The sequence below is a fragment of the Microcebus murinus genome, chromosome 16, assembly GCF_040939455.1.
Source record: "Microcebus murinus isolate Inina chromosome 16, M.murinus_Inina_mat1.0, whole genome shotgun sequence".
In the NCBI taxonomy this organism is placed as follows: domain Eukaryota; kingdom Metazoa; phylum Chordata; class Mammalia; order Primates; family Cheirogaleidae; genus Microcebus; species Microcebus murinus.
The window spans coordinates 18566942-18594807 of NC_134119.1; the positions used below are offsets into that span (position 1 = coordinate 18566942).

At 37.1% G+C, this 27866-nt stretch overlaps 1 protein-coding gene across 1 annotated transcript in view; it reads right to left on the reverse strand.

The window, feature by feature from the left end:
• SPTLC3 (serine palmitoyltransferase long chain base subunit 3) overlaps positions 1 to 27866 on the reverse strand; it is a 152088-nt gene that overhangs the window by 94041 nt on the left and 30181 nt on the right. The window contains exon 2 of the mRNA XM_012780830.3: positions 17092 to 17277. Coding sequence (XP_012636284.2) covers positions 17092 to 17277 — 186 coding nt within the window. The remainder of the gene's footprint in view (positions 1 to 17091; positions 17278 to 27866) is intronic.

Genomic DNA, 27866 nt, shown 5'->3' on the forward strand with positions numbered 1-27866 from the left:
ACTTCCTGCTAGGGAATAATTTTTACATTTATATTTTATAAATTAGGTATTTGCAACTCCCCTGCAAATAGGAAGAACCATTTTTAAAAAACTACTTAGAGTTATTTCTTTGCTTATGACATAAACACTAACCCAGATATGATACACAAGGTCAGCAGCCTACGTGTTCCTGAGAGGGACAACTAAGCTTGGAAACCTACTTAGAATTCAAGATCTAATAAGGGAATGAATTGACTTACTTTTGGGCATGGTCCTCTGCACCCCACCTAGGAGGCATTCTGCCTCTGCAAGGGTGTATTTCTACTCCACCCCATTCCTTTGAGCAGCAAGGAGCTTTCTTTAGGAGCAGTCAACACCTACCAAAGGTCAATGTCCTCCAGTCTCAGGCAAGCTTCCCATAGCATTTTAACTACACCAGAAAATGAGGCTGGACTTGATATTTCAAAAACAGAAGCATTGCAACAGGGCATATCTTTATCTGTATCTTTGTCATTTGGCTTACTCACTGTCTTTATTTTTCTTTCTGTCACAAATGGCTAGATGTGATAGAGAATCTCAGGCCATAAGGACAAAATAATTTGGGGGGACAAGGTGTAGGAAAGGGTGAGTTAAATCTAGTAAGAGCCACAGACATGGCTTTGATTCTTCTACAATATGATGATCTTCCTTTTTCCACCTTTAAATTTGTATGGTGTTGGGTGTGGTGGCACATGTCTATAATCCCAGCTACTCGGGAGGCTGAGGCAGGAGGCTTGCTTGAACCCAGGAGTTCAAGCCCAGCCTGGGCAACACAGCAAGACCTCATCTCACAAAAGATAAATTTATATGGTAATTTCGCAAGCGGTATAGATATTTCTATTCAATTTTTATAGATAAGTTGATAGAAAGTCAGAAAACTTGATTGAACAAATTGAGAACTGTATCTAGTTCCAAAACTCATTGGAATTCTTTTCAATAAATTGTGCTACAGGCCTTGGTGTTTATTTATTTATTTTTATTTCAGTATATTACAGGCGTACAGATATTTAGGTTATGTATATTGCCTTTGCCCCACCTGAGTCAGAGCTTCAAGTGTGTCCATCATCCAGACAGTGCGTACCACAACCATTAGGTGTGTATATAGCCATCCCCTCCACCCCACTCCTATCTGCCTGACACCTGATGAATGTTATTACTATATGTGCACTTAAGTGTTGATCAGTTAATACTAATTTGATAGTAAGTACATGTGGTACTTGTTTTTCCATTCTTGTAATACTTAGTAGAATGGGTTCCAGCTCTATCCAGGAAAATACAAGAGGTGCTACATTGCCATTGTTTTTTGTGGCTGAGTAGAACTCTATGGTATACATATATCACATTTTCTTAATCCACTCATGTATTGATGGGCACTTGGGTTGTTTCCACATCGTTGCAATTGTCAATTGTGCAGCTATAAACATTCTAGTGCAGATGTCTGTTTTATAGAATGTCTTTTGTTCTTTTGGGTAGATGCCCAGTAATGGGATTGCTGGATCAAATAGTAGTTCTACTTGTGTCTCTTTGAGGTATCTCCATATTGCTTTCCACTGAGGTTGTACTAGTTTGCAGGCCCACCAGCAGTGTATGAGTGTTCCTATCTCTCTCCATCCATGCCAACGTTTATTGTTTTGGGACATTTTGATAAAGGCCATTCTCACTGGAGATAAGTGATATCTTGTTGTGGTTTTGATTTTCATTTCCCTTATTATTAGAGATGTTGAGCATTTTTTCATATGTTTGTTGGCCATTAGTCTATCTTCTTTTGAAAATTGTGTTTTCATAGGGCTTGGTGTTTATAAGGAAGTGAAAAGAACATATCCTTACTCCATTGTAAAAGCTATTACCGAACTTAGAAGCATGTCTCTTCTTATTTAACTACATGTCCATTCAGTAACAAATAGAATCATGGCTTTATAGAAAGAAAGAATCATTATAAAACAGCAGTTATTCATTTGTGTCTACATTGACACTTCTGTTCTTACCTAATACTTTATTTTATATAATTATTCCCTTTTGGAAACCAGCTGTTTCTTATACCAGGGTAGAGCTTAGAATAATAACAAAATATGTTTGTACTTTTCCTTTTGTTGGCAAGGGTAACTGTATTTAAAACAGTTCTTTGAAGTATGAGAAAACCAAAGTAAAGGTGGCTAAATTTAATCTTTATTTTTCTAGGTCTGCAAAAAATGACATTGGTATTTTGATGTGGATTGCATTGAATCTGTAAATCACTGAGTAGAATGGACATTTTAAGAATGTTGATTCTGCCAATCCATGAGCATGATATGTATTCCCATTTGTTTACATCATTTGCAATTTCCTTTCTCAGTGATTCATAGCTCTCTTTGTAGAAACCTTTCACCTCCTTGGTTAAATATATTCTTAGGTATTTTATTTTCTTTGTAGCTATTTTGAAAGGTATCGAGTCTTTGATTTGATTCTTAGTTTGACTGTTGTTGGCATATAGGAATGCTACTGATTTGTGTACATTGATTTTGTAACCTGAGAATTTGCTGAATTTATTTATCAACTGTAGGAGTCTCTTGGCAAAATCTTTGGGTTTTCTAGATATAAGATCTTATCATCAGCAAAGAGTGATAGATGACCTCTTTTTTCTGCATTTGGATACCCTTAGTTTCCTACTCTAGCCTGATTGCCCTGGCTAGGACTTCCAGTACTATGTTGAATAAAAGTGGAGACAGTGGGCATCCTTGTCTTGCTCCAGTTCTGAATGGGAATGCTTTCAACTTTTTCCCATTCAGTACAATGTTGGCTGTGGATTTGTCATATATGGCTTTTATAATTTTAAGGTATCAACATATGCCTATTCTGTTAAGAGTTTTTATCATAAAAGTGCGCTGAATTTTGTCAAATTATTTTTTTGCATCTATTGAGAGGATCATATGATCTTTGTTTTTTCTTCTGTTTATGTGGTAAATCACATTTATAGATTTAAGTATGTTGAACCATTCTTGCATCACTGGGATGAAGCCCGCTTGGTTCTGGTGAATTATTTTTTGGTGTGCTACTGAATTTGGTTTGCTAGAATTTTATTGAGGATTTTTGCATCTATATTCTAAGGGATATTGGTCTATAGTTTTCTTTTTGGTTGTGTCCTTTCCTGGCTTTGGTATCAAGGTGATACTAGTTTCATAGAATGAGGTGGAGAGGATTCCTTTCTTCTTAGTGTTATGAAATAATTTCTGCAGTATTGGTACCAATTCATTGTAGATCTGACAAAATTTGGCTGTGAAACCATCTGGTTTCAGACTTTTTCTTGTTGAAAAATTTTTATTGTTGCTTCAGTTTTGTTGCTCATAATTGATATGTTCAGGAGTTCTATTGCTTCCTGATTGAGCCTTGGGAGAGTGTGTGTTTCTAGGACTTTGTCTATTTCCTCAGCATTTTTGAGCTTATGTGCATAGAAATTTTTATAGTATTCACAGATGATAGTTTTAATTCTGTGGTATCAGTTGTAATATCTCCTTTTTATTTCTAATTCAGCTTATTTGGGTCCTTTCTTTTCTATTTCTGATTAATCTAGTAAGAAATCTATCAATTTTGTTTATCTTTTGAAAAAAACAATTCTTTGTTTCATTAATCTTCTGTATTCTTTTTTGTTTTCAATTTTATTTAATTCTGCTCTGATTTTAGTTATTTCTTTTCTTGTGCTGGGTTTGGTATTGGTTTGCTCTTCCTGTTCTACACTTTGTTTGGAAGCAGAAAAGAGCCCAAATAGCCAAAGAAACCATGTGCAAAAAGAACAAATCAGGAAGCCTCACTTTACCAGACAATAAGCTGTACTACAAGGCTATTGTAACTAAAACAGCATGTTACTAGCATAAAAATAGAGATATATACCAATAGAACAGAACAGCGAACCATCCACATATTGCCATCTAATCTTTGACAAAGTAGACAGCAGTTTACACTGGGGAGAAGAATCCCTATTCAATAAATGGTGCTGGGAACATTGGATAGCCACATGTAGAAGACTGAAAAAAATCCATATCTCTTACCACTCCCACAAAAATTAATTCAGGATGGAAAATAGACTTAAATCTAAGACACGAAACAATGAGAATTCTAGAAGAAAATGGTGGAAAAACTCTTCTAGATATTGGCCTAGGCAAAGAATTTATAAAGAAGACCCCAAGGGCAATCACAGCAACAACAAAAATAAATAAATGGGACTTGATTAAATTAAAAAGCTTCTGCAGAGCCAAGGAAACAATCAACAGAGCAAATAGACAACCTACAGAATGGGAGAAAATATTCACATGCTATACATTCAATAAAGGGCTAATAACCAGAATCTACAAAGAACTCAAGCAAATCAGCAAGAAAAAAAATTAAGCAAACCCATTAGAAAGTGAACAAAAGACATCAACAGAAGCTTTTCAAAAGAAGATAGACTAATGGCCAATAATATGAGAAAATGCTCAACATCACTAATCATCAGAGAAATGTAAATCAAAACCCCAGTAAGATATCATCTAACCCCAGTGAGAATGGCTTTTATCAAAATGTCCCAAAACAATAGATACTAGCATGGATGCGAAGAGAAAGGAACACTTATGCACTGTTGGTGGGACGGCAAATTAGTGCAACCCCTATGAAAAATAGTATGGAGACTTCTCAAAGAACTAAAAGTAGACTTACCATTTGATCCAACAATCTCACTACTGGGTATTTACCCAAAGGAAAAAAGTCATTTTTATCAAAAAGACACTTGCACTAGAATTTTATTGTAGCATAATTCATTATTCACAATTGCAAAGATGTGGTATTAACCCAAGTGCCCATCAGTTCATGGGTGGATTAATAAAATGTGGTATATTTACACCATGGAGTATTACTCATCCATAAAAAATGAATTAATACTTTCTGCAACAGTCTGGATAGAACTGGAGACCACCTTAGTGAAGTATTGCAAAATGAACAAAGACCACATATACTCACTATTAAATAGTGAGGGGGATGGGGAAATGGAGAGATGTTGGTCAAAGGGTACAAAGTTTGAGTTATGCAGGATGAATAAATTCTGGAGACTGTATAGCATAGTGACTATAGGTAATAATAATGCATTGTATACCTGAGATTTGCTAAGAGAGTATATCTTAATTGTTCCTAACAAAAGAAAAAAAAGAAGGAAAAGAAAAAGAAAGAAGAGAGAAAAAGATAACTGTGAAATGACAGATACATTACTACCTTGATTGTGGCAATCATTTCACAATGTATAATATATGCTATCAAAACATCATATTGTATGATATAAATATATACAATTTTCATTTGTCAATTATATCCCCATAAAGTTTCACAAATTTTTTAAAAGGAAAAATAAAAAAAGAACATCAAAATATGTATTACAGAAAACAAACATTGTAAAAAGGTATGAAAGGAGAAATATTTAAAATAAAAAAAATAAAAATAAATGACAGAAAATGTGAACGTAAAGCCATCAAGATAGCAGGAATAAGTTTAAACATGCGAGTAATTAAAATATTAGGTTTAACCATATGGGATTGCCAATGTTTGACTATTTTTAACCTACAAAAGCAGCAATTTCATATGGTTTAAATAAGTAATTGTTAATACATCATATTATTAAAATACAACTTTCATATTTGTTTAAAATAAATCTATATGCCACTTATAAGAGATCTACATTTTCTGAAAATGATAAAGATAAAATAAAGAGATGGCTATTGAAGAAAGATCAGGTGTATAAATATTCATATAAGACAAAATAGAACATAAGACAAAAAGCATGATGAAAGGAAAATTCCACCAAGAACTATTAGAGCTGTAAGTTTAATACTGAAATACATCTGACAGTTTACACTGACAATTACACTGAAATATATAAGGGAAAAAATCCTAGCAAATCTATAGTCACAATGGAAGGCATTAATGTACATTTATTTAAAAAACATTTTGAATGGAGTAAAAATAAGTAAGTCTAGAGGACTTAAGGAACATATTAGCTCTTGCCATGACAAATCTAACAGACAACACATGTACAGTTTTTCATGAGACACATGAAAAATTCTAAGAATTTCCAATACAACTATCTGAGAAACTGTGAAGTAGATAATTTATTAAAGTGGAAGCATTTGAGATTAAAATATGAAAATATCAATGACTTTCTTATATGCTATCAATAACTAATTGGAAGGTGGTATGGATAAAAAGATAGTATTCAAATAAAATCATGATAGAAAAATTGTACCTAAATAAGAGGAAGTGGTAAGAATTGTATAAAGAAAATTATAAAATGTTATTAAAGAATGTAAGAAATACATTAAGAAATGGAGAGTAATATCATGCTTCTAAATAGGAAGACTAAATGTCATGAAGATATCAAATTTTTCAAAATTAACCTATAGATTTAACTTATTCCCAATTAAAATGGCAAATTTCTTTTTTTCAAAATTCTATATCTGCCAAGTTAATTCTAAAGCATATAAGGAGAAAAAAATCTTTAAGAATTATCTAAAAACTTACAGAGTTACCTAAAAAATAGACAAACAGATCAACATTTTATATTAGTAGGTAAAAAATGAACTAATTAATGATATCAGGGCAATTAAAAATATCTTTTAAAAAACAATCCTACCTCACACAGCACATAGAAATAAATTCTAGATGGATTTGTGGACTAAATATATAAAATAAACACCCCAAATCACAAAAGTTCTGAAAGAAACCATAGGAAAATTTATTATAACTTTAAGATGAAAAATGCCTCCTAAACATGACTAACAGCCCCCCAAAGAGAAAAAAACTAACAACAAAATTAATAACAACAATGAAAACATAAAAGAAATGTTTGATATAAATGACTTAAAAATTTATGTGTGGATAAATGTAATGTAGAAAAAGTTAAGAGGTAAGAAATTAAACTGAAGAAATATTTAAAACACATTTAATAGACAAATTATTGATTTAAGGGTATATAGAAAGAGTTCTTCTAAATCAATAAGAAAAACAGTTTAATAAAATCATGGGCAAAGGATGTTAATTGGCTATTTGAGAAGAGTAGGTATAAGTGACTAAAAATTATATGAAAAGAAATTCAGTCTCACTATTAATAAGGAAATGCCAATTCAGATAAGAATAAATAATGTTCACACATCAGATTGGCAGAAGTGTTAACAGTGTTGATGATATCAACACATCAAGTGTTGGCAAGGAAGCACACACTCTCAGATACTGGAGATTGTCTAGCAAGCATTTCTAGGCAATTTTGGCAGTATTTCTCAAAAGTTAAAATGTATATTTCTTGGACCTAGAAAGCCACTTCTAGGAATTATCCTAGAATACTACATACGCTGCTCATTGACAAATTATTTATTATAATAATAAAAAGAATATAAATACATTATGATATACCCATGTTATAGAATATCATGGAGTATCATGCATCTATTAAAAGAAATGAAGTAATCCCATATTGCTAGATCAAATGGTACTTCTACTTTTAGTTCTTTGAGGTATCTCCATATTACTTTCCACAGAGGTTATACTAGTTTGCAGTCCCACCAGCAGTGTTCCTATGTCTCTGCATCTACGCCAACGTTTATTGTTTTGGGACTTTTTGATAAAAGCTATTCTCACTGGAGTTAAGCGATATCTTATTGTAGTTTTGATTTGCATTTTCCTGATAATTAGAGATCTTGAACATTTGATTCAGCAATCCCATTACTGGGCATCTACTCAAAGGAAAAAAAATCTATAAAAAAGACATCTGTACTAGAATGTTTATAGCAGCATAATTCACAATTGCAAAGATGTGGAAACAACCCAAATGCCCATCAGTACATGAATGGATTAATAAAATGTGGTACACACATACCATGGCATACTACTCAGCCATAAAAGAAATGGTGAACTACCTGTTGTATTATCCTGGATAGAGCTGGATGCCACTCTACTAATTGAAGTATCACAAGGATGTAAAAATAAGCACTATATGTACTCACCATCAAATTGGTATTAATTGATCAACACTTATGTGCACATATAGTAGTAACATTCATTGGGTGTTGGATAGGTGGGAGAGGGGAGGAGGGGATGGGTATATTCATACCTAATGGGTGCAGTACACACCGTCTGGGGGACAGACATGCTTGAAGCTCTGACTTGGGTGGGGCAAAGGCAGTATAGGTAGCCTAAACATTTGTACCCCCGTAATATGCTGAAATAAACAAATTCCCACATTGGCATGTAAAGATCTTCAGATATGTAATTAGGCAAATAAAAAAGTAAGTCACAACTAGATGTATGGTATGATTCCATAAAGGACGGGGTAAGTACAATGAACATAAGTGCAGTTAAGTACTTCAAAGGGACAGGAAGAATGCACAAAGAGTGCTTTTGTGCATGATTTCCATAATAAAAAGGAAAGAGAAAAATACACATGAGTTTAAGAAGCGGCTCTTCATTAGGGCTTGTTGTAACCCATCCATTCCACAGGTTGGTTTTATACTAGTTAATACACATTAGTTCCACTCATCAAAATCAACTAACCCTTCCTACCACCATAGATTAGCCTGTGAGTTTGGCCTCTTGAGTATTCACTGTGGGAGGTTGTGATCTGATTTTATTCATGATCTTATTTTGCAAAATATTTCTAGAACTTTGATATTTTGGAGTTGTCTTCCCAGCCTGTGGCACATGCTCTTCCAGAAGCAATTGTGGAAACTCTTCACCCCTGTGCCAGTGGATTAGTTTTGTAGCCAGAAGATATCTGGGTCCAAGCCTGGTGGGGGAGATTGGGGATTTCACTGGCTTCTGATTTCTGCTGCATTTAAAGTTATTGGTTTCTTGGTGATACTTGAGTCAAAGAGTGAGCCCCGCAGATACCTCAGGGAGGACCATTCCAGGCAGAGGGATATGCAAGTGTAGAATTCCTGGAATAGGCACATGCATGTGGTGCTCGAGGAAGAGCAGGCAGGTCCTAGTGCTTGAAGCAGTGTGAGAGAGTGAACAGGAGTAGAATGGATGAAGGTAGAGACAGAAGGGGGAGCAGTGTTCTGCACAGCCTTGGCCAGACCTAGCTCTTACTCTAAGGGAGATGGGAAGGCATTAAAGAGTTCTGGCCAGAGATGTGCTGTGACTTAGGATTTAAAAGAATCACATTAGTTAATTGAGAAGAGGCTGTGGGGTTTGAGGGTGGAAGCAGGGTACGTCTAGGACAGAGAAGATGGTGGTTTGGACAAAGCTGGAGGCAGCAGGCGTGGTAAGAAGTAGTCTGATAATAAATACAGTATTTGCTGGCAGATTTGACTTTGGGTGCAAGAGAAAGAGCTGAGTCTCTCAGGTTTTGTCTAGAGCACCTGGACTGGTGGAGTTGCCATTTACTAATCTGGAGATTGTGAAAGGCATGGGTTTGGAGGGGAAACTCAAACACACAGTTTCGGGCGTGTCAAGGCTGAGTGATTACTGATGAATGGAACCTAGTGCACAGGTGGAAGTCTTGGCTTAGATAGGAGCCCAGTCACTTCCTCCATGGTAACAGAAGGAAGGCCAAGTATGTGTGCTCAGGTGCAAGTAAGTGTGGTAGTGGAGGGAGTGGGTGGGAGTTCTGACTTTTTTGTATTTTCTCAATAAAATTGGCACATGGGAGACAAAGTAGCAAAGTTTGCTCATTTCTGCTTGCCAGGATGATTTCACAAAGCCCCTGACTCTGTAATGACATGTAGCTAAGATGCTGTGAAGACAAAACACCATAGAGCAGTGATCCCCAACCTTTTTGGCACCAGAGACGGGTTTCATGGAAAACAATTTTTCCATAGATGGGAGGCGGGGGCAGGGAGCTCAGGCAGTGATGCAAATGATGGAGAGCGGCTGTAAATACAAATGAAGCTTTGCTCACTCACCCTCAGCTCGCCCTCCTGCTGTGTGCCCCTCCTTTCCTAAGTTTCATGGAAGACACTGAAGTGGGGGTGAGGGGCAGCAGAGCTCTGAGGCCCGGTCTGAACAAGCGTTGGGGACTGCAGCCATACAGCACACAGCTCCTCATGTCTCTTGTCTTTTCCTTAAAAGATGAATGATCCTAACCTTACATATAAGATGATGTCTGGTGGGCTTAGTGATTATGTTTCTGTAAATTATAACCCAATGGACTCTTGCACCCAAACTTAGGTGTGATTTTGCAAGTACCAAATCTTTACCATCATATATTAGCTGTGAACTGAAATACTGAATTGGAGCAGTCTGATAAAACTTCCCTAAAGGACTGCTGTAGGCTGTAGGCTTTGGTCTACAGTTTTCAGTAAGACGTCTAAATAAAACTAACTTCAATTCTTTAAAAGCTTGATTTGTTTTTTCTGTAGCAGACAGAAGCAATATTATTAGCTGAAAATCAGGAGAGCCAAGAAGTGTCGGAGGTGTGAAGGTATAGGAGAAAGTAGGAAGTTGTCATCTAGTAGAGCTTGTGACTCAACGTACTAAGGTGATGTAGTGTGATTGGCAGGTGGCTCCGAGGGCCATGTTGAGGCTCCTGATCTTGAATTTGAAAGGAGACCAGTCAGCATGGGGGGAAGGGGTGTGTCAAATTGAGGAAGTATCAAAGCTTGTGAACTTTACCCTGGATATAAGGAAGGAAAAGATAACATAGGGGAGCACCGGAGAATGAAAAGAGTCTAAAATCAAGGGATTATAGGCTCCAAGAATGGGGTTGGGTAAGAGAGATGTTAGGCAGTACTGGAGGGAGAAAGCTGCTAATGACACCTGCCTGGGGCAGACCAGCTGATTCCCACGTACAGCTAAGGTCAAGAAGCACCAAGGTCAAGAAGCACCCATCTGGTGTTATCAGCCGCTATTCTGTAATAGTTAACTTCCAGGGACTACCATTATAAAGTACAGGTGGGCTGGGCCTGCATTTCATGGAACTGACAGTAGGATACCTACGCATAGGAAAGGGAATGAACACCCGTAGGCATCAAGGGATGGTGCTGCTGCCCCCTGAACACAGGTGCTAATTGGACTTCAAATTGAGACCCTCTGGAATAGCAGTGCGTCTCAAACTTTAACGTGTGTCCATATCACCTGAGGATCATGAGAAAATAAAGATTCTGCTTCAGGAGTGTCAGACTGGGTGAGTTTGAGAGTTCTAACATGCTCCCTTCCCTTCCCTTGCCTCTCCTCCCCTAGTTTCCCCTCCACTCCCCTCCTTCCCTTTGAGAAGAATCAACAGGAGAAGAATTAACCAGCAACATTGGCTTCATCTCAGAGCTTGTTTATCGCTGCAGAATCTTGGCCCCACTCAAAGCTATTGAAGCAGAATCTACATTTTAATATGATCCCCCTGATAATTTGTGTGCACAATAAAGTTTGAGAAGCATTGCTCTAAAACGTTGGTTTGCAACTTTGTGTACAAATTGGACTCTCCTGGGAAGTTTGTATGACCTTCCCTCTTATGACCCCAACCACCACCCAGGGTGCACCACAAAGCAATTAAATCAGGATATCTATGGGTACAGCCCAGGTATTTGTATCTTTTAAAGATTCTCAGTGATTCCAGAAGGTAGCCAAGGTTATGAAACAATGGTTTAATATTTCTATCCCACATGCTGCTGCTAATATGTTAAGTTCCTAGGGATACCCCAATGAAACTCCCTGAGTGTGGATCCAAGCAGGTCCAAACAGGAAGACCAATGCCTGGGCTGTCTGTTTGGCTTGGACAAGACCATACTTCCCACCCAATGACCTTAATGGACCCCATCCTTAGAAGAAAGTTCCTCTGGGCTAATGCTGCTATTGTTGCCTCAGGATGCAAAATGTGAATGCAAAAGAACAAGTTTGAATTTATGCAAACATTTAGATATTTGTCTTAAAATTTATTACAACTACAACTTGCTGAAACTTCTTTGTTCCAGGTGAGAGTAAAAGTCTCTGGGGATGGGCCACAAATGTCTGGATTTACTTGTAGAGGTACTAGGGACTATCTGGGTTTAATGTGAACACAGAATTGCAACTGAAATGTTTTCTGCCAAACTGGTGCCATGTTCTATCGGGATTTGCACAACCTGTTCGATATTGAGACCATATGAACCTGAGAAATGTGAATGTGTAGAATGGGCTGTGTTTACAGTTTTTTAAGTCTCTGATGATATTTGACATTAATTGATTATATTTGCTGATTTGTTCTTCTGGATTTGGGGAAGTTGAACTATTACATCTTTGAGAAAGTAATTTATCCAGAGGTCTTTGAGAATTTGTGGTTCAACTCTGAAGTTGTCTTTGATTAAAAAAAAGATATGGCCCCCAAATGAAGACTTAAATGGGAATTTAAGCAAAATATTTAAATCTTGTGTCTGTCTGTATTGTTGTTTTTGTTGCTAGGAGATTGTTAGTGGAGTCTATCTGAGCTCCCAGGTATCCTGAGCCTGTGATTTTTTTTTTTTTTTTTTTTTTTTTTTTTTTAGTGTGCACTCGGAGGGAGGTTTTGATTCTTCTATGTTTTCTCATTTACTTATCACTTAAATGACACAGATAAGGGGGATTATCAGGGCCTTTATGTTTTGGAGTCATTTCAGCGTATTGGGACTAGAAATCAAGAAAAGGAAAATGCAAATAGAGATTATAAAGTTGAGGCAACACTTTAATTTGAATGGATGGTTTGGTATGAGAGAAGTCATCATGGTGAAAGAAAAAAATGGGGAAACTGAATTAATAAATTTTTATGTTTGATTAATAAAAAGAAAGAAGGTAGAGTAAAAGAGTAAAAATGGAAATAAGAGCATCCCTTTGTGATCTTTATGAAAAACATAATTATTCTTCTCCACCACCACTTCATGAAAGTGCTGTCTTTTCTGGTGTCATTTTGCCTGTGGCTGGTTTGTCTTGTAGGAGAGTGTGTTCTGCACTCCCAGTGACCAGCTTTTAGAATTGAATAATGCTCATTTCTGCTCAAAAGAACCAGGATATCAGGGAAAGTTGTATATTCTATGTTTTGAGCAAGAGACTTGAAGATGTGCCTCAGCTTATTTATACAAAGCAAGGATACTGTCAGAAGTATGGGGCAGGGAGTGGTACTAAAAGTGTAAGTCCATAGACAGGGTTGGGAATGACTAAGTCCCATCAAAAAGAATAAAGTGATGGCAGTTAATTAGAACCCATAAAGCTGAAAGGGTCTAAATCTCTCAAGTAAAAGGGATGCCATAGGAAGGGCACAGCCTTCCAAGGTGAGTGATTGACTGATGCTCTCTACCTCCTGGAGATCAGACAGGATGGAAAGCATTTATTTTGTAAAGAAACGTAAATTACTGATTTCTTTAATGCAATGCCTTCCTCCTGTGGGGTGGTTCAAGCAGTTCTTGTAGCAAGAGAGGCAGCTGTTAAAATATAGGTTGTCCTCAGCCCATCATTTTGGACTGAAGCCCCCATTCCCCTCACTGCTGGGAGCACTGAAGGCTTACAGCTCTCCAAGGATTGCCTGGGCCTGAAGGGATCTTTCTCAACCAAGATCCCCTATGCAGAATTTGAAAGGTCCAGCCCATTTTTCTCAGTTCAGAATGACTCTGAAAGTACACCCATCTCCAGAGCTCCCTGTGTGATTAGCTGAGGCCTTTGTTGGGTCTACATCATCTCAACTCCCTCCATCCTCTTTTTGTTCCCTCTTCCTTCCCACCCCATGTTGCTTCCTTCTCGATCTCACAGGCATGGATCCCAGGAGCACACCCCAATAACCTTGCATTCAAGCCACCATCTCAGAGTAGGCTTCCTAGGAAACAACTTGTCATGAGTATTTTTTATTTTCTGGATGAAATATGGAAATTGCTTTAGAAAAACCAAGAAGACTAGAACTGCTAGGTTAAAAGAGCAAAACATATTGAAACTCAGGTTAGAAGATGGATTGCAGACCTAAAACCTAAGCCTGACAAGAAATGTCATGCCTGAGAAGTTGACATTTGATCTACACTTTGTCCAATACTCTGAAATGGACTGATTTACTGTGTGCTAGCTACTTGTACCTAGCGGAGCTGGCGGATTGGCGATAATAACCTCTAGAACAGTCCAGCTGAGGAGATCATTTTGAGAGTAGCCTGGAGGAATACTTTTCTAATCTCAACTTTCCAGTTTTATCACTATCTCTTACTAGGACTGGGGAAACCTGCATCCCTGGGAGCATGCTAGATTTTCTCCTGCTTGATTCTACCATTTCTATATTCTTTATCATTCAAGAACCTTTATGTCCTCAAAGCTGTATTTGTGCCCATCTTTTTGCTTATACAGGACCATTCCATTGTGATGAATGTGACATTGCCATCCATACATCTGCCCAAACTGGAAATTTGAGATTGCCCTGTTTTCCTTCTTCTATCTTATCTTCTATACACTCAGCCACCAAGATTTGTTGATATCTCCTACATATCTCTATAATTATTTCCCTTTTCATTCCATTCACCTGTTCCCTAGTTCAAACACAAAATAATCTCTTTTCTACACTATTGAAAACTTTCTTTCTTGTCACTCTGCTTCTAGTCTTGAATTGGGATTCCATCTCTGCCGTCTATTAAATTCTTTGTTGTTCTTCATTCTCTTTTCCTCCTCCCCCATTCTCCTTTTTTACCCTGGGAGATCTTGTCTATTTTATGGCTTTGATTCATATTGATATGCTGAAGATACAGTGAAGATGCCACAATATCCCTCTAAGACTTTTCTCTGAAAGTCCAGACCTCTAGGTTTAGCTGGCAGTTCTTTAAATTCAGTTTGTCAAACAATGAATTGACCACTTTCTCCCTCCAACTGGATCTTTCTCTTTTATTCCTCACCCCAATGAAGGACACCACCTTCTACTACCCAGCCACCCAAGTCACAAAGCCAGGTGTGGTCTTTGATTTGTCCATCTCCCTAATTCCATCTCTAACTCCACCTCTTAAACATCTCTTGGCCTTATCTCTTATCACCACCCCTATTATTGCTACTCTGGTCCCAACCAGGCTATCTCATCTAGATATCTATATATATTTTTTAACTTGTATATCTGCATAAGCCTCTTAATTTGTTTTTTGGTCTCTATGTTGTCTTTCTGCAATCCATTTCTCATAGGACAGAGAGAATAATCTTTCTAATCTACAAATCTGCATTCCTTTGCCTGAAATTCTTCAATGCTTTCCTATTGTTCTTATAATAAATATCTGTGGCTTATAAAAACCCATTACAGTCAAGCAGTCTTTCTCCCCACGTACTCCCACTCTCATTCATGACACTCTGGTCATTGGAATTCCTTGGTTCCTTGAATGCACAATGCTTTCTCTTACCTCTAGATCATCTTGTACCAAGTTCCCTCTTCCTAAAGACTTCTTCCTCTGATCTTGACTCAACCTTTGCCTTACTACTTACTCTTCAACTTTAAGACTTCAGTTTCCCTTCTCTTTTATCCAAAAGCTTTCATTGAACACCAAGTCCACATTAGACATTTCTCTTTGCTTTCATAGTGCCATCTACTTACCTCTAATGTGCCTTATCAAATTCTATTGACTTTTCTATCATTAGCTCGTTGGGGGCAGGAACTGTGTTCACCTTGGCTAATGTTGTATCCCCAGATCATAGCACAGTGCCTGGCACAACTTATATGCTTAAAAAGTATTTCACTTGGTTAATGAATTAACATATGCCTTGGCACAAGCAGTGTCCTCTTTTAGAATGTCCTCTTTTGCACTCTTGCTTACTTGGCAAACTCCTGCTCACCATCTGAGCCCCAGCATCATGGCTCCTTGACTCCCTAAGGGAGTCACAGGACACAGATTCCTGTGACCCACATTACCCTCTTGCCCATCATCAATGTTTAGGATATGATTTGCTCATGAGTCTGTTTGTATATCAGACTGCAAAATCTCTGATGGCAGGACCTGTCTTTTCTTCTATAAATATTAGTACCCATTACTTGGTATAGAGCATATGCTCAAATACTTGCTAAAGTTTGGAGGGACTATCATAATAATGATTTTTTTCTGAAGGTGATACTCTTGACTTAAAACAATTCCAAAATAAGTATTCTGCAAAATTTGTTTGTAGGTGTGTCACTGTAATAAGTGTTTATCTTGCAATGGGTACGAGTCACTAAGTTACAGGGTTTGAAGTTGTCTCATTGCATTGAAGTTTGTGTCTCAACTATGTTCTTTGTTTACGTATGTTCAAGGCTCCATCATATGGAATGACTCATTTCCATATTCATAGTATTCCAAAGTAATTTTTGGAAAAAAGAGATTCATCACATCATAAATCCTTTGAAACAACTTGGAAAATTTGTTAATACAATGCAGGATCTTTGCAGATCTCTAAATATTATCCAGGTTGTCCTCCAGCTCTGTACAAAAAAAGAGATGATGTAGACTTTTGTAGGTTAACTGTCAAAAGTACCTAGATGAGAGGTTGTAAATCATGGGTGATTTTGCACCCCAGGAGACATTTGACAATGTCTGCAGGCATTTTTGGTTGTCACAAGTGTGTGTGTGTGTGTGTGTGTGTGTGTGTGTAGGTGCTAATGACTGGCCTAATGTGTAGAGGCCAGGGATGATGTTAAAATTCCTACAATGCATAGGAGAGCTTCCCACACCAAATAATTATCCCATCCAAATTATCAGTAGTGTCAAAGTTGAGAAACCATGACCTAGATGAAATAAAATGTCCCAGTTCACTCAGATGACTTTTCTATTTTGGGATAGAGTATAAATACTACTCAACTTATAACTAGAAGGCCAGGTGAGTACAGTCCTGCCTAGATATCTTTGCTCTTATATTTTGATGTTTTCCTCTTTAAAATGGTGGTTTAATATCTATCTGATGGCGTTGTTATAAATATTAAATATTATGTGTGTGGGAAAACCCTTAATTCAGTATCTGGCAAATAGTGGTTACTTGATAAATATTTGTAGAATAAGGTACGTGAACACACAGAGAATGGGGTTTAGGAAGTGGATGTAAATAGAATTTACCCTAAATTATTCCTGAGCACCTCATTCTTTCTAATGTCAGTACCTACATCATTACCTCTGAGAACACTTTAAAGAGGGACAGGCATTGGCAAAGATCCAGGAAGGTGCACATACGTACTTTTTGTTCTTCTCGTTCTATGGCCGCATTGCATTTTTCTATTCCCCAGTTTCTCATAAAGTCTCTGAGATAGCCAAACAGGGTTCCAATTCCATATCCCATATAAGTGAATACCATAACATGAAGAGGAGCTTCCTCGAAGGATTCAACAATGTGCTTTTCATAAATATGTGTCTTCCCATTTTGCTGAAAACACAAAAGAAAATCCAAGGTTAGCACTCTCCCATTACAAATATACTATGATACTTAAAGTTTTGGGTTTTCAGCCTTTGAAATCTTAAGGAACATATTTAAGATTGTAAAAGTTGCTTGGAAAAAACTGGAAATTGATCATTGGAGAGGGTAATTAGAAATGTAAATTTTTATTTTACAGCCCGTAATGAAATAATTGATTCAAGCAAAAATTTTCAACAGATGTTCAAACCATTAGGTGAAAAGTTAATGAGGAATAGAGTGTTTGCAAGATGCTAAAGTATGACCTCGTCGCTTACTTCCTAATCAAAAACTTGGGGTCATTACCCTAACCAAGTGATCAAATTACATCAACAATGTTGGAAAAACCAGCCACTCTGCACTCTTACTGAAATTTCAATACACAGCAACACCAATGAAACATTTAACCTGAACTTAGTCAAGCTATTATATATAACTTCCATTTTGCAAAAAAATATTGGGATAGAAGAACATGGTAAGAGATTTATGAGAAAACAACTAGATAATACAGAATGTAGGATTTTCTATATGATAACTGGCTTGGCTTTTTCAAAAAGTCCCATTTCTCATAAAAGAAAAGGTGTAGAGAGGTCTTAAGAGAAACAAGGTGAAAGAAATATTTTGAACAACTGTGGGAATCCAAGTGTAGACTATAAATAACCTTATTAAGTAAGGAATTATTTTTGTTAGGAATGATACTAATATTATAGTTATGTAAGAGAATGTTTCAATTTTCGTTAATGGATGCTGAAGTATTAAGGGGTGAGGTGTCATGACAGCTGTCATTTTCTTTCAAATTGCATATATATATATATTCTTTCAAATTGCATATATGTATGATGTTGTCAAAATTGCACATATATAAAGCAACTTTGGGAAAATGCTAACAACTGTTGAATCTAGATAGAGGCTATATGGATATTATATTGATTATGTTATTTTTTCTATTTTTCTGTATGCTTGAAATTTTTTACATTAAAAAGTTTAAAAATTTTTACTTTCCTGTGGAAAGTAGATTTTTAGCACAAAACCATTTGGTTACTGTTTAATTGATATGCACATAGTAGCTCAATCAATATTTACTCAATAGGTTACTAAATAAAATTATTTCTAATGCTAATATTTAAGGTTCATTCAATAAATATTTATACATTCATTCATTATTTTGTTTATTAAATATAAGTCAATTTGCAGATTCTCCATTTCTGAATGAGATGGCCCATAAAAAGCATTTTGACCACATGGAATATATAACTTTCAGTGATTTACAAGAAATTGTCAAATGTCTGCTGATACATAACGTATTAATTTAGCCTATTATACATATTTAGAATGGTTTATTATATTATATCATGTTAATTAGAAATACCATTTTTGCCATTCTCATATCCTTTTCCATCACCTCAATCAGCACAGTTTTCCAGAGTATGTCATTTCCTCTACATTGTTGAGGTACAGCAGTTTGAGAATGATTTAGTGATTTAGTCACTGGAAATTTTATCCCAACCCACAAAATAGATGGGAAAGAAAAGTCAGCCTGGTAGATGGATACTTTTGATCTCTACATTATTTGTTTTTCAAGCAATTTTGAAAGGCCTTCTTATAATGACATCTAACATTTGAATTCTTAAACAGAACAACACAAAATATTATTAAATATTTAAATTCCTGCCCTCTGTATTTATCCATTGTGTCAGGTTACCTCTAACTAACCTGATACAATGGAGAAATAACCCAAAAGTAACATTAAGGGATGTTGTTCCTATCTAATGTGTCTTTCCCAAACACCATCTGATAGCTAAATAACGAAAATGAGAGAGCATTGCTGCATACGAGGTAAAGGGTAAATGAGAAGTTATAATTTTGCCTTGTACATAGGGCACTTATTGGCTGCATACCATGAGCACACAATGCGCTAGGCTCTGGGAATTCAAAGATGAACAAGACAGACCCTGCTCCTGCTCCTCCCTCTGACTATGTCCTTACGCCAGTCATGTAGGTCTGACAGATGCCTGATCTTCCTACTCTAGTGCCAAGCTTTGGCTCCCCTTCTCTGCTCTGCTCCACTCTGAACTTGACCTTTGGACTACATTGGTCTCCAGCATTCCAGGTGACCTCCTGACCCAGTTAAGATCTACCTCCTGCATCCTTCCACATCCCAGGGACATGACATTGGCTTCCTTGCTGAATTTGTCCAGACTCTAGCAAAAGGGACTGACATCCTCATGAAAAAGGACATGATGAAACTTTATGACTGTTTAGATATGAGACCAAGGAAGAGGAAAATGAAAAGTATCTGCAAGGAGCTGTGTGTCATTGTTGATAAGAAGAAAGAGGGAAGTAGAAGGAGGGCTGCTTATTGGAGGGAGGGCAGCAAGTCTGTAGGGGATATGCCACATTGGAGTGGTGATTGCCAGCAGAAATGGGATTGTTCCCAACAGTTAAGAATGCAGGAACAGAGGAAGATACTGAGTAGAGTAGAGAATCCGGGAGCCAACTACCATGAACCATTGCTTAAGTTGTGGCTGAAGGTGAACATGATGAAGGACAAATCATAAAGAGGGAAGAACAGTAGACTTGGGACAGAATTTTGGGACACAGTGCTTTTTTGGTATTGTGGAAGAAGAAGTGAGTAAAAGGAATCCAGTGTGGGTGACCACAGAACTTTGATTTAGCCTGCTCACAGAAAAACCCCTTTGCTTACTTAGAGGATGGCTAAGTTGTATGGGTGTAGGTAAAGGGTGAAACTTCAAGGACATTCATGTCCCACCCATAATAATCAGCAGGTTTTCCTGTTCTCCTCTCCTGGTCCCATATCCATTTCTGAGCCCCACATGTGGCCAAATCAAGAGAGCGTTTCTCTTAAAATCCATGGGCAGTTTGTGCTTGAATTGGCTCTGAGGCAAGCCTGGGTGGACACAGCAGGTGGTCTACCTAGATACAAACAAAATCCTCAGTTGGTTGCACAGGCTGGGCCTATGCAACTATTTATTTGCCCCTGTGAGTTGTTCTGGAAGAAAGTTATAACACAAAGGAGAAATTTTCAGCAATGTCCATCAGCTCAAACCAATGTCTACTTTCCTCTCTTTCATATAAATTGATAAATTTTTAATTTAATATGATTTCATTTAATTAAATTTATTTGGCAGAGGGAAAATGAGATATCTCCATGGAGAAAAAAATCATCTGGAAATGCACAGGTCTTCCTTAACAGATGGATAGTAACTCACTTACTATATTCCTTTACTTAAAATTGAAGTCAGTTGCACCTGTCAGGGAGGATTTCTGAATCTGGTGTTAGATAGTTATTTTGAAATATGAGGTTTTGTCATATCAAAGTAAATGAAGCATAGAATCTTGCTTAATAACTTTGCATGTGTTAAGCATTTCTTATTGCTGCAGACCCGGCATTGTGGTCTGTAATGTCCTTTGGCTTGTTCTGCCTTTTCTTTCACAGCCTTGAAAATAAATAGCCCCTGAGCCACCTTGTCCAGTGTGCCTAGTGACTTGGTACACTGTGACACTCTGGGCTTTGTTTACTTCACTTCCAGTACTCTTGTCATATCTGGAAATAAACAGGGTGCTGGATCATGCTGGGAGGACCCACTTTTCCAGATCATCCATCACTCTCATGTTGAATTTGGCAGTTCTTTTACTATCTGCCTGCTTTGCAATGTCCTGGGCTATGTGAAATCAATAAATACAGTCTCTTTCTCCCAGAATGGATAGTGCAATAAGGTTGTGTGTGTGTCTGTGTGTGTGTATGTGTGTGTGTTGGGGGGCACAAATGACCACAACATAGAGCAAAATGTGAAGGTCAGAGGATGCCACAGATGGAGGAACCAGATCACATTAAGTGATCAGGAGTAGCTTCCTGAAGGAGGTTCAGTTGGACTTGGCCTTGATGAGAAGTAGAGTGTAACAGTGGAGAGGACTTGCTTAGGAGTCAGACTGCCTCGGTTCAAATCCAGGCACTTTCCTTTGCTGACTGTGTGACCTTGTACAAGTCACTTAACTTCTCTGGGCCTCAAATGTCTCCAATATACAATAGGGCTAGCAAGTCTGTTTTGAAAATTAAATGAGATACCATATGCAAAGTACCTGCCACAACACAGAACCTCATTAAATGTTAGGATTTTAATTAAATCTTCTGAATAGAAAGATAGACAAAACTGTTATAGTGGATGCTGCTGCTTTTAGAAGACTATTTGAGAAAGAAGAGAAAGAACATATATATGGGGGGGGACATAGATAGACAGGTAGCCTTGGTCAATACCTATGCACGGGGCGAAAGCAAGTGGGACAGGGGAGGAAGAGGTGGGTGGCTCAAGGGGGAAGAGTGGTGGGAGATTGAGATACTGAAGTTCAACAAAACTATTGTATATGGGGACTCTCATAAGAAAACTTGAGCAAGTGATTTTTATCAGCCTGTTGTCCCTGCAGTTTTATCAGACTGCAGGGATTTAAGGGGAGAGAGACAGTGGAGGCTATGGGGCAGGGATCTGTGACTTCTTATTAGAGAATTGTGGTAGAGAAAGGGACAGGGAAGGTGGCAGCTTTGGTTACTAATAGTGAGAGGAGAGACTTATTTTGCAATAAAAATAATATTGAGTGTATATAGGAGCTGAGAAAAATATCCAATAGATTAAGGATAATTGTAGAGAAAGGTAAGAGATATAATTCCTGGAGCAAAGCCCCTTGAGAAAGATGAGATGAAGAGCACCTGTGACTATCCTAACCATAAGGACACAGACTAACTCAGTAGCACTTTGAAAAACTTGTGCTGCAAGTTTTCTGCTCTAGTTCCTTGAGATATGATAAAAATGGATGAGCACATTTAAAACCAAGTTAATGCTGCAGATTCATCGCCCATTCACAAGCACACTTTTGTTTTCAGATGGAGGTGGCTCATGTAACATGGAACATTTCATTACGCTGCTGGGTCAGTCCTTGGATTGAAAAGTCAAGATGAGAATGAGTGGGAAGAGGAGGCTTTCGGGCTTTGGGTCCTCTACAAGGGCAGGAAGCTGAGAGTTAACATTGGATCTGGGATGATGAAATGCCAAAGGAAACCTAAAGCAATGGAGCTAAAGCAAGAGTCGTTTTCCATTTGGAAGTGGAACGTATGCAAAGTTTTCCACATTGTAATCATGAATTGGCATAGATGCTCCTCTGAGATACCCTGCTCAGAGATTCTCCTGTGAGAGAAAACACAAACCTCCAAGGATACTGGCATTTTGGGAATGAGTCTCTTCCTGCATTGTAGCAGTTAGGTTTTGAGCAGGGAAACAGAACCACTGTGAAAGATATGGAATAAGAGACTTATTGTAAATATTATACTGTATCCAAATATGAGAGCTGGTTAAAAACCTATGGAAGGGGAGATCCTTTTCCTAATGGTGACATGAGGAGCTCCATAAGCCCTCTCTATAGTAAAAAAAAATCATAACTGGGGAAAATTATAAAAATATAACTTTTTAAAGTATTTGGATATTGCCTTAAGGGCATATAGCACATGAAGAAACATTTATTCAAGCAAATCTACTGACTATCAAAAAAGAACAGTGAGAGTCTGTCGCATTGAGCCATAACCTACTCTTTCCTTTGGCACCCCTCTACCCGCTAGCTCAGCATGTACAAAGTTCTACTCTGATCAGATATGGCCAAGAAGATGGGGCTCCCTCTCCCCTGCTCCGGGCCGGGGATATAATATTTTCTTTGGGAGGGCAAGCTGCCAGAATTTCTCATTGCCCCCCAGCTCTTTTTTTGCAGGAGGCTAAATTCCATGCAAGTGTGGCTAAGAGGTTGGGGATGCACTTCCTCCAATGAACACCCACTCTTAGGGTGAAGACTATAGTAGGCGTGGCATTCTGGAAATAGTGAGGACCCAATTATCCCTACCCCAGCTCACTAGCAGGATAGAGGTTCCATGGTGGGAGAGGAAAGCCAGGAAGACCAGAGTCTACTGCCCCACCCAGAGCCCTGATCATAAAGTAAAAATGTCACATCTAGAGAGTCAGGCCACTGTCCTGTTGCCAACTACGCAGCAGTGGCTCAATGGCTTTGCCTAGGGGAAGAGGTAGACAGTAAGAACAGAGAGTTCCAAGGCATTCCCTAAGAGAATTGATTTTATTTGGGACAGAGGGCATGGAAGTTCAAGGCTAGATGGTACTCTTGAAAATAATGGAGATTTTGGTGGCAAACAATTTAGAGGAGACTAGCAGCTCCACAAAAACAACAAGCGAAACTGTAGACAGTTAGGCAGAGTGAACCAGGGAAATAGCTGAAAAGAGTCATCCTGGGGTCAGAACAAACCTCAAAGACTGGCCTCAAAAACTATCCATGCCAAGGACCATTAGTTTAATTGGATCAGATTGTGAAGCAATTTATGCCCCAGGCATTGTCAAAACCAATAGAACAATGGAGTGAAGACTTAACAATTGGGAATGATACCAAATCAAGGCAGACAGCTTTACAGAGAGATTAGGAAAAGAGACATTAATGGAGAGCCTCTCTAAAACCAGTCATTTCAAAGCACATGCTGAAGGATACACCCTCTAATGAGCAACATTGCAAGTTTCACATTGTGAGGTAAATGAAAATGAAAATAGCTCATCCAAATCACTAAAAAATAAGCAAATACAATGACAATAATCCTCTGGGGAGGGTGATTAGTAACCGGAGTTGCTACAATATTATTTAAAATGTTTAGTTTTAAATAAAAAATATGAGACAAACAAAGAAACAGGAAAATGTGTCTTCTACAAATGGAGAATAAAGCAGGCAATAGAGACTGCCTGTGAGAGGGACCTGGATCATGCACTTAGTAAAGACATCAAGGCAGCCATTATGAATGTGTTTAAACAACTAAAGAAAACTATGTTGAAAGAAGTAAAAGAAGGCATGATGACAATGTCTCATCACATAGAAAATATTAATGAAAAGATAGGAATTATTAAAAAGAACTAAATGAAAATTCTGGAATTGAAAAGTATAATAACAGAAACAAAAATCTAGAAGAGCTCCACAGTAGATTTAAGCTAGAAGAAAAAAATATCAGAAAACTTTAGCACAGATAAATAAATGGAGTTTATAAAATCCAAAAAACAAAGAATCCAGGGGGAGAGAAATAAAAAGAAAAATGAACAAGGCCTCTGAGAAATGTGGGACACCGTCAAGTATAACAACTTACACATAATAGGAGTTCTAGAAGGAGATGTTAGAGAAAAAGGAACAGAAAGAATATTTCAAGAAATATTGGCTAACTATTCCCCAAATTTGATAAAAGAAAACATAAATCATATTTCTGGAAGCTTAATGATATCCAATTAAGATAAAGGTAAACAGATCTACTACTAGGCATATTATAGTAAAAATGTTGAGAGGCAATGATAAACAGAAAATCTTAAAAGCAGCAAGAGAAAAACAATCCACCACATACAAATGAACCCCAGTAACATTAACAGCTTTCTCTTGAACAGAAACAATGGAGGCCAAAAGGCAGTGGGAGTACATGTTCAAATTGTGGAAGGATTAGAAAAATAAGTCAACCAACAATCTTATATTGGCAAAACTATCCTTCAAAAATGAAGTCAAAATAAAAACATTTGAAGATAAACAAAAATTGAGAGAATTTGTTAATAGCAGATCCACCGTACAAGAAACACTAAAGGAAGTTCTTTAGGCTAAAAGCAAGTGACCTCAGACAGTAATTCAAATCCACCAAAAAAAAAAAAAAAAAAGTCCCCCAAACCCAGAGCATAGGCAAAGGTAATTGTGAAATTATAAAAATATAAATACATATATCTTCTCTTTTCTTCTATTAAATACTTTAAAAAGAAATTGTATAAAGCAATATGTATAATTTCATTGTTGAGCCTATATACAGACATATAATATATTAGATAATAATAACACAAAGGAAATGGATGTAAGCAAAGCTATATTGGATTAAGGAAATGATACAAGATGGTAATGAGAATCTATAGGAACTAATAAAAAATCAGAAATGGTAAATAGTAAGGTAAATAAGAAAACTGATATAACAAACTCTCTTAATATGTATACATACACACATATACATAGTTGGTATCACAATTTAGATTCAGAAATTCAAATAAGTTAAAAGAATAGAAAAAGAGCTATCATGAAAATAGTAACCATAAGAAAGCTAGAATGGCTATATTAGTATAAGACAAAATAGACTTTAAAACAAAATTTTACTAAAGATAAAGATGAACATTTTGTAATAATAAAGTGGTCAATCCACTAGGAAGATGCAACAATAATAAACATATATGCACCTACCATCAAAATCCCAAAATGTATGAAGCAAAAACTAATAGAAATGAAGAGAGAGGTAGACAATTGCACAATATTAGAGATTTCAATATCCTACTTTGAGATAAGATTGGGCATGTTCATGTAGTATGGCTATAGACCAATATTCTACCTCTAATAATGAATAAAACAATGAGGCAGAAGAGCAACAAGGGAACAAAGGACTTGAACAGTATTGTAAACCAACTAGACTTAACAGACATGTATACAACGCAGCTCCCAAAACAGCAAAACATACATTTTTCTAAAGTACACATGGAACAGCTAGTCACATAACAAGCCTTAATAAATTTAAAAGGCTTGGAATTATACAAAGTGAACAGTTCTGTCCAACCACAATGAAATTAGATATCAATAACAGAAAAAAATTAGAAAATTTACAAATATGTTGAAATTAAATAACATACTCCTAAATATTAATTGAGTCAAGGAAGAAATCAATGGAAATTAGAAAACACATTGAGATACATAAAAAAGAAAACACATATCCCCAGACTTATTGGACATAGCTACAGCAGTGCTTAATGGGAAACTGAAGGCTCTAATGCCTGTATTACTGAAGAAAGATCTAAATCAATAACCTGCCACTTTACCTTAAGACATTGGAAGAGAAGAATAAAGTTAAGCAAGCAGATAAAAGGAAATAATAAAAATTAAAGTGGACACTAATGAACTGGATAATAGAAAAAAGTTGGCTCTTCAAGCAAATCAATAAAATTGACAAATTTTTACCTGGGTGTACCAAGCAAAAAGAGAGAAGACTCAAATTATAATACTAAAATCAGAAATGAAAGAGGGACATTACTACTGACCTTACAGAAACAATATTAATTATAACGTAATATATGAATAACTATATGTCAACATATTAGAAATGAGACATTCTAAGAAAGACATGAAATACAAAAACTGATTCAATAAGAAGTGGAAAATTTGAATAGGCCCATAACAAATAAAGATATTGAATTATTGATTTAAAACTTCCCACAGAGAAAGCCTAAGACCAGATGTCTTCACTGGCGAATTCTACCAAACATTTAAAGAAGCATTAATTCCAATTCTTCACAAATTCTTCTAAAATGTTAAAGAGGAGGAAACATTTCTAAATTCATTATATGAGGGTACCAAATTATATAAACACATCACAGGAAGAGAAAACTATAGACTGGTATCTTAAATATGTTGGTGAAAATGATTTTTAAACACCATGTGGCAGAATACAGTTAGTAATCAACATATACTCATTATATTCTCTCCCTTTTCCAGCCTTCCTTGCAATTATGGTGGGCCATGTGACTCATTCTGGCTAGTGGGCTGTGGGTGGAAATGGCACGTCTCGCTTCTGGGCTGAGGCAGTCAAGAGCTGGTGTGCCTCATCCATCTCTTTCTTCCACTCCCATGGAATCTTGCAGGCCACTAGATCTAGATGGTAAAGCTACCAGGTTGAGAAGTGGTGCCTGATCTTCAATGTCTTGAGCAAGTGAGATGTAAGTCTTTTCTGTTGTAGCAGTTATCATGATTTACCCTGGTTAATTCATCCATCTATATAGGTAAAATATAAAGATGCTTTCAAGGATAAAGACCTTCCACATCTCTAAGACTCATTTTATCCTTGATAACCTAAAGTGAGTGTTCTGTTGTAGGGGATAGGCTTTAAGAGATAGTAAGAGATTCATACTTCATTCATGGTCATGTAGAAGCACTTCCCTCAGAAACCTGAACAAGCCCTGTGGTCCAGTTGCCATTACTGCAGAAGAAATAAAACATAGGAGTGGGGTGTAATTTTGGGTTTCATGAATTTAAACACTGAGATATGAGTGCAAGTGTCTCTGTATAGGACCACAAATTCTTCTTTCAAATAGATCATCTGGTGGGGTTTGTTATGTGATAAAGACACCGTTGGTTGCCTACTTTGTGGCCATACCCTATGCTGTGTATTGTAAGAAGAACCTTGGTGTTCAGTTGAAGGTGACCTTTCCCTAGCCTCAGGGGTTAAAGAATGATTAGTGCAAGATGGCCATAGTAGTCTTGCCAGTGACTGGTTTACACATGAGTATGAGGACCAGTCCTGGCCAATGGGAACTGAGTAAAAGTCCACTGAGTGGCTTCTGAGAAAAATAGGTGAAGAACAAATAAATCTCTTTCTTTTTCCAGACATTGTTGTGTATGCTTGGAATTTCTGGAATAGTGTCAACCATCTTGTGGCCATAAGGGGAAGACAT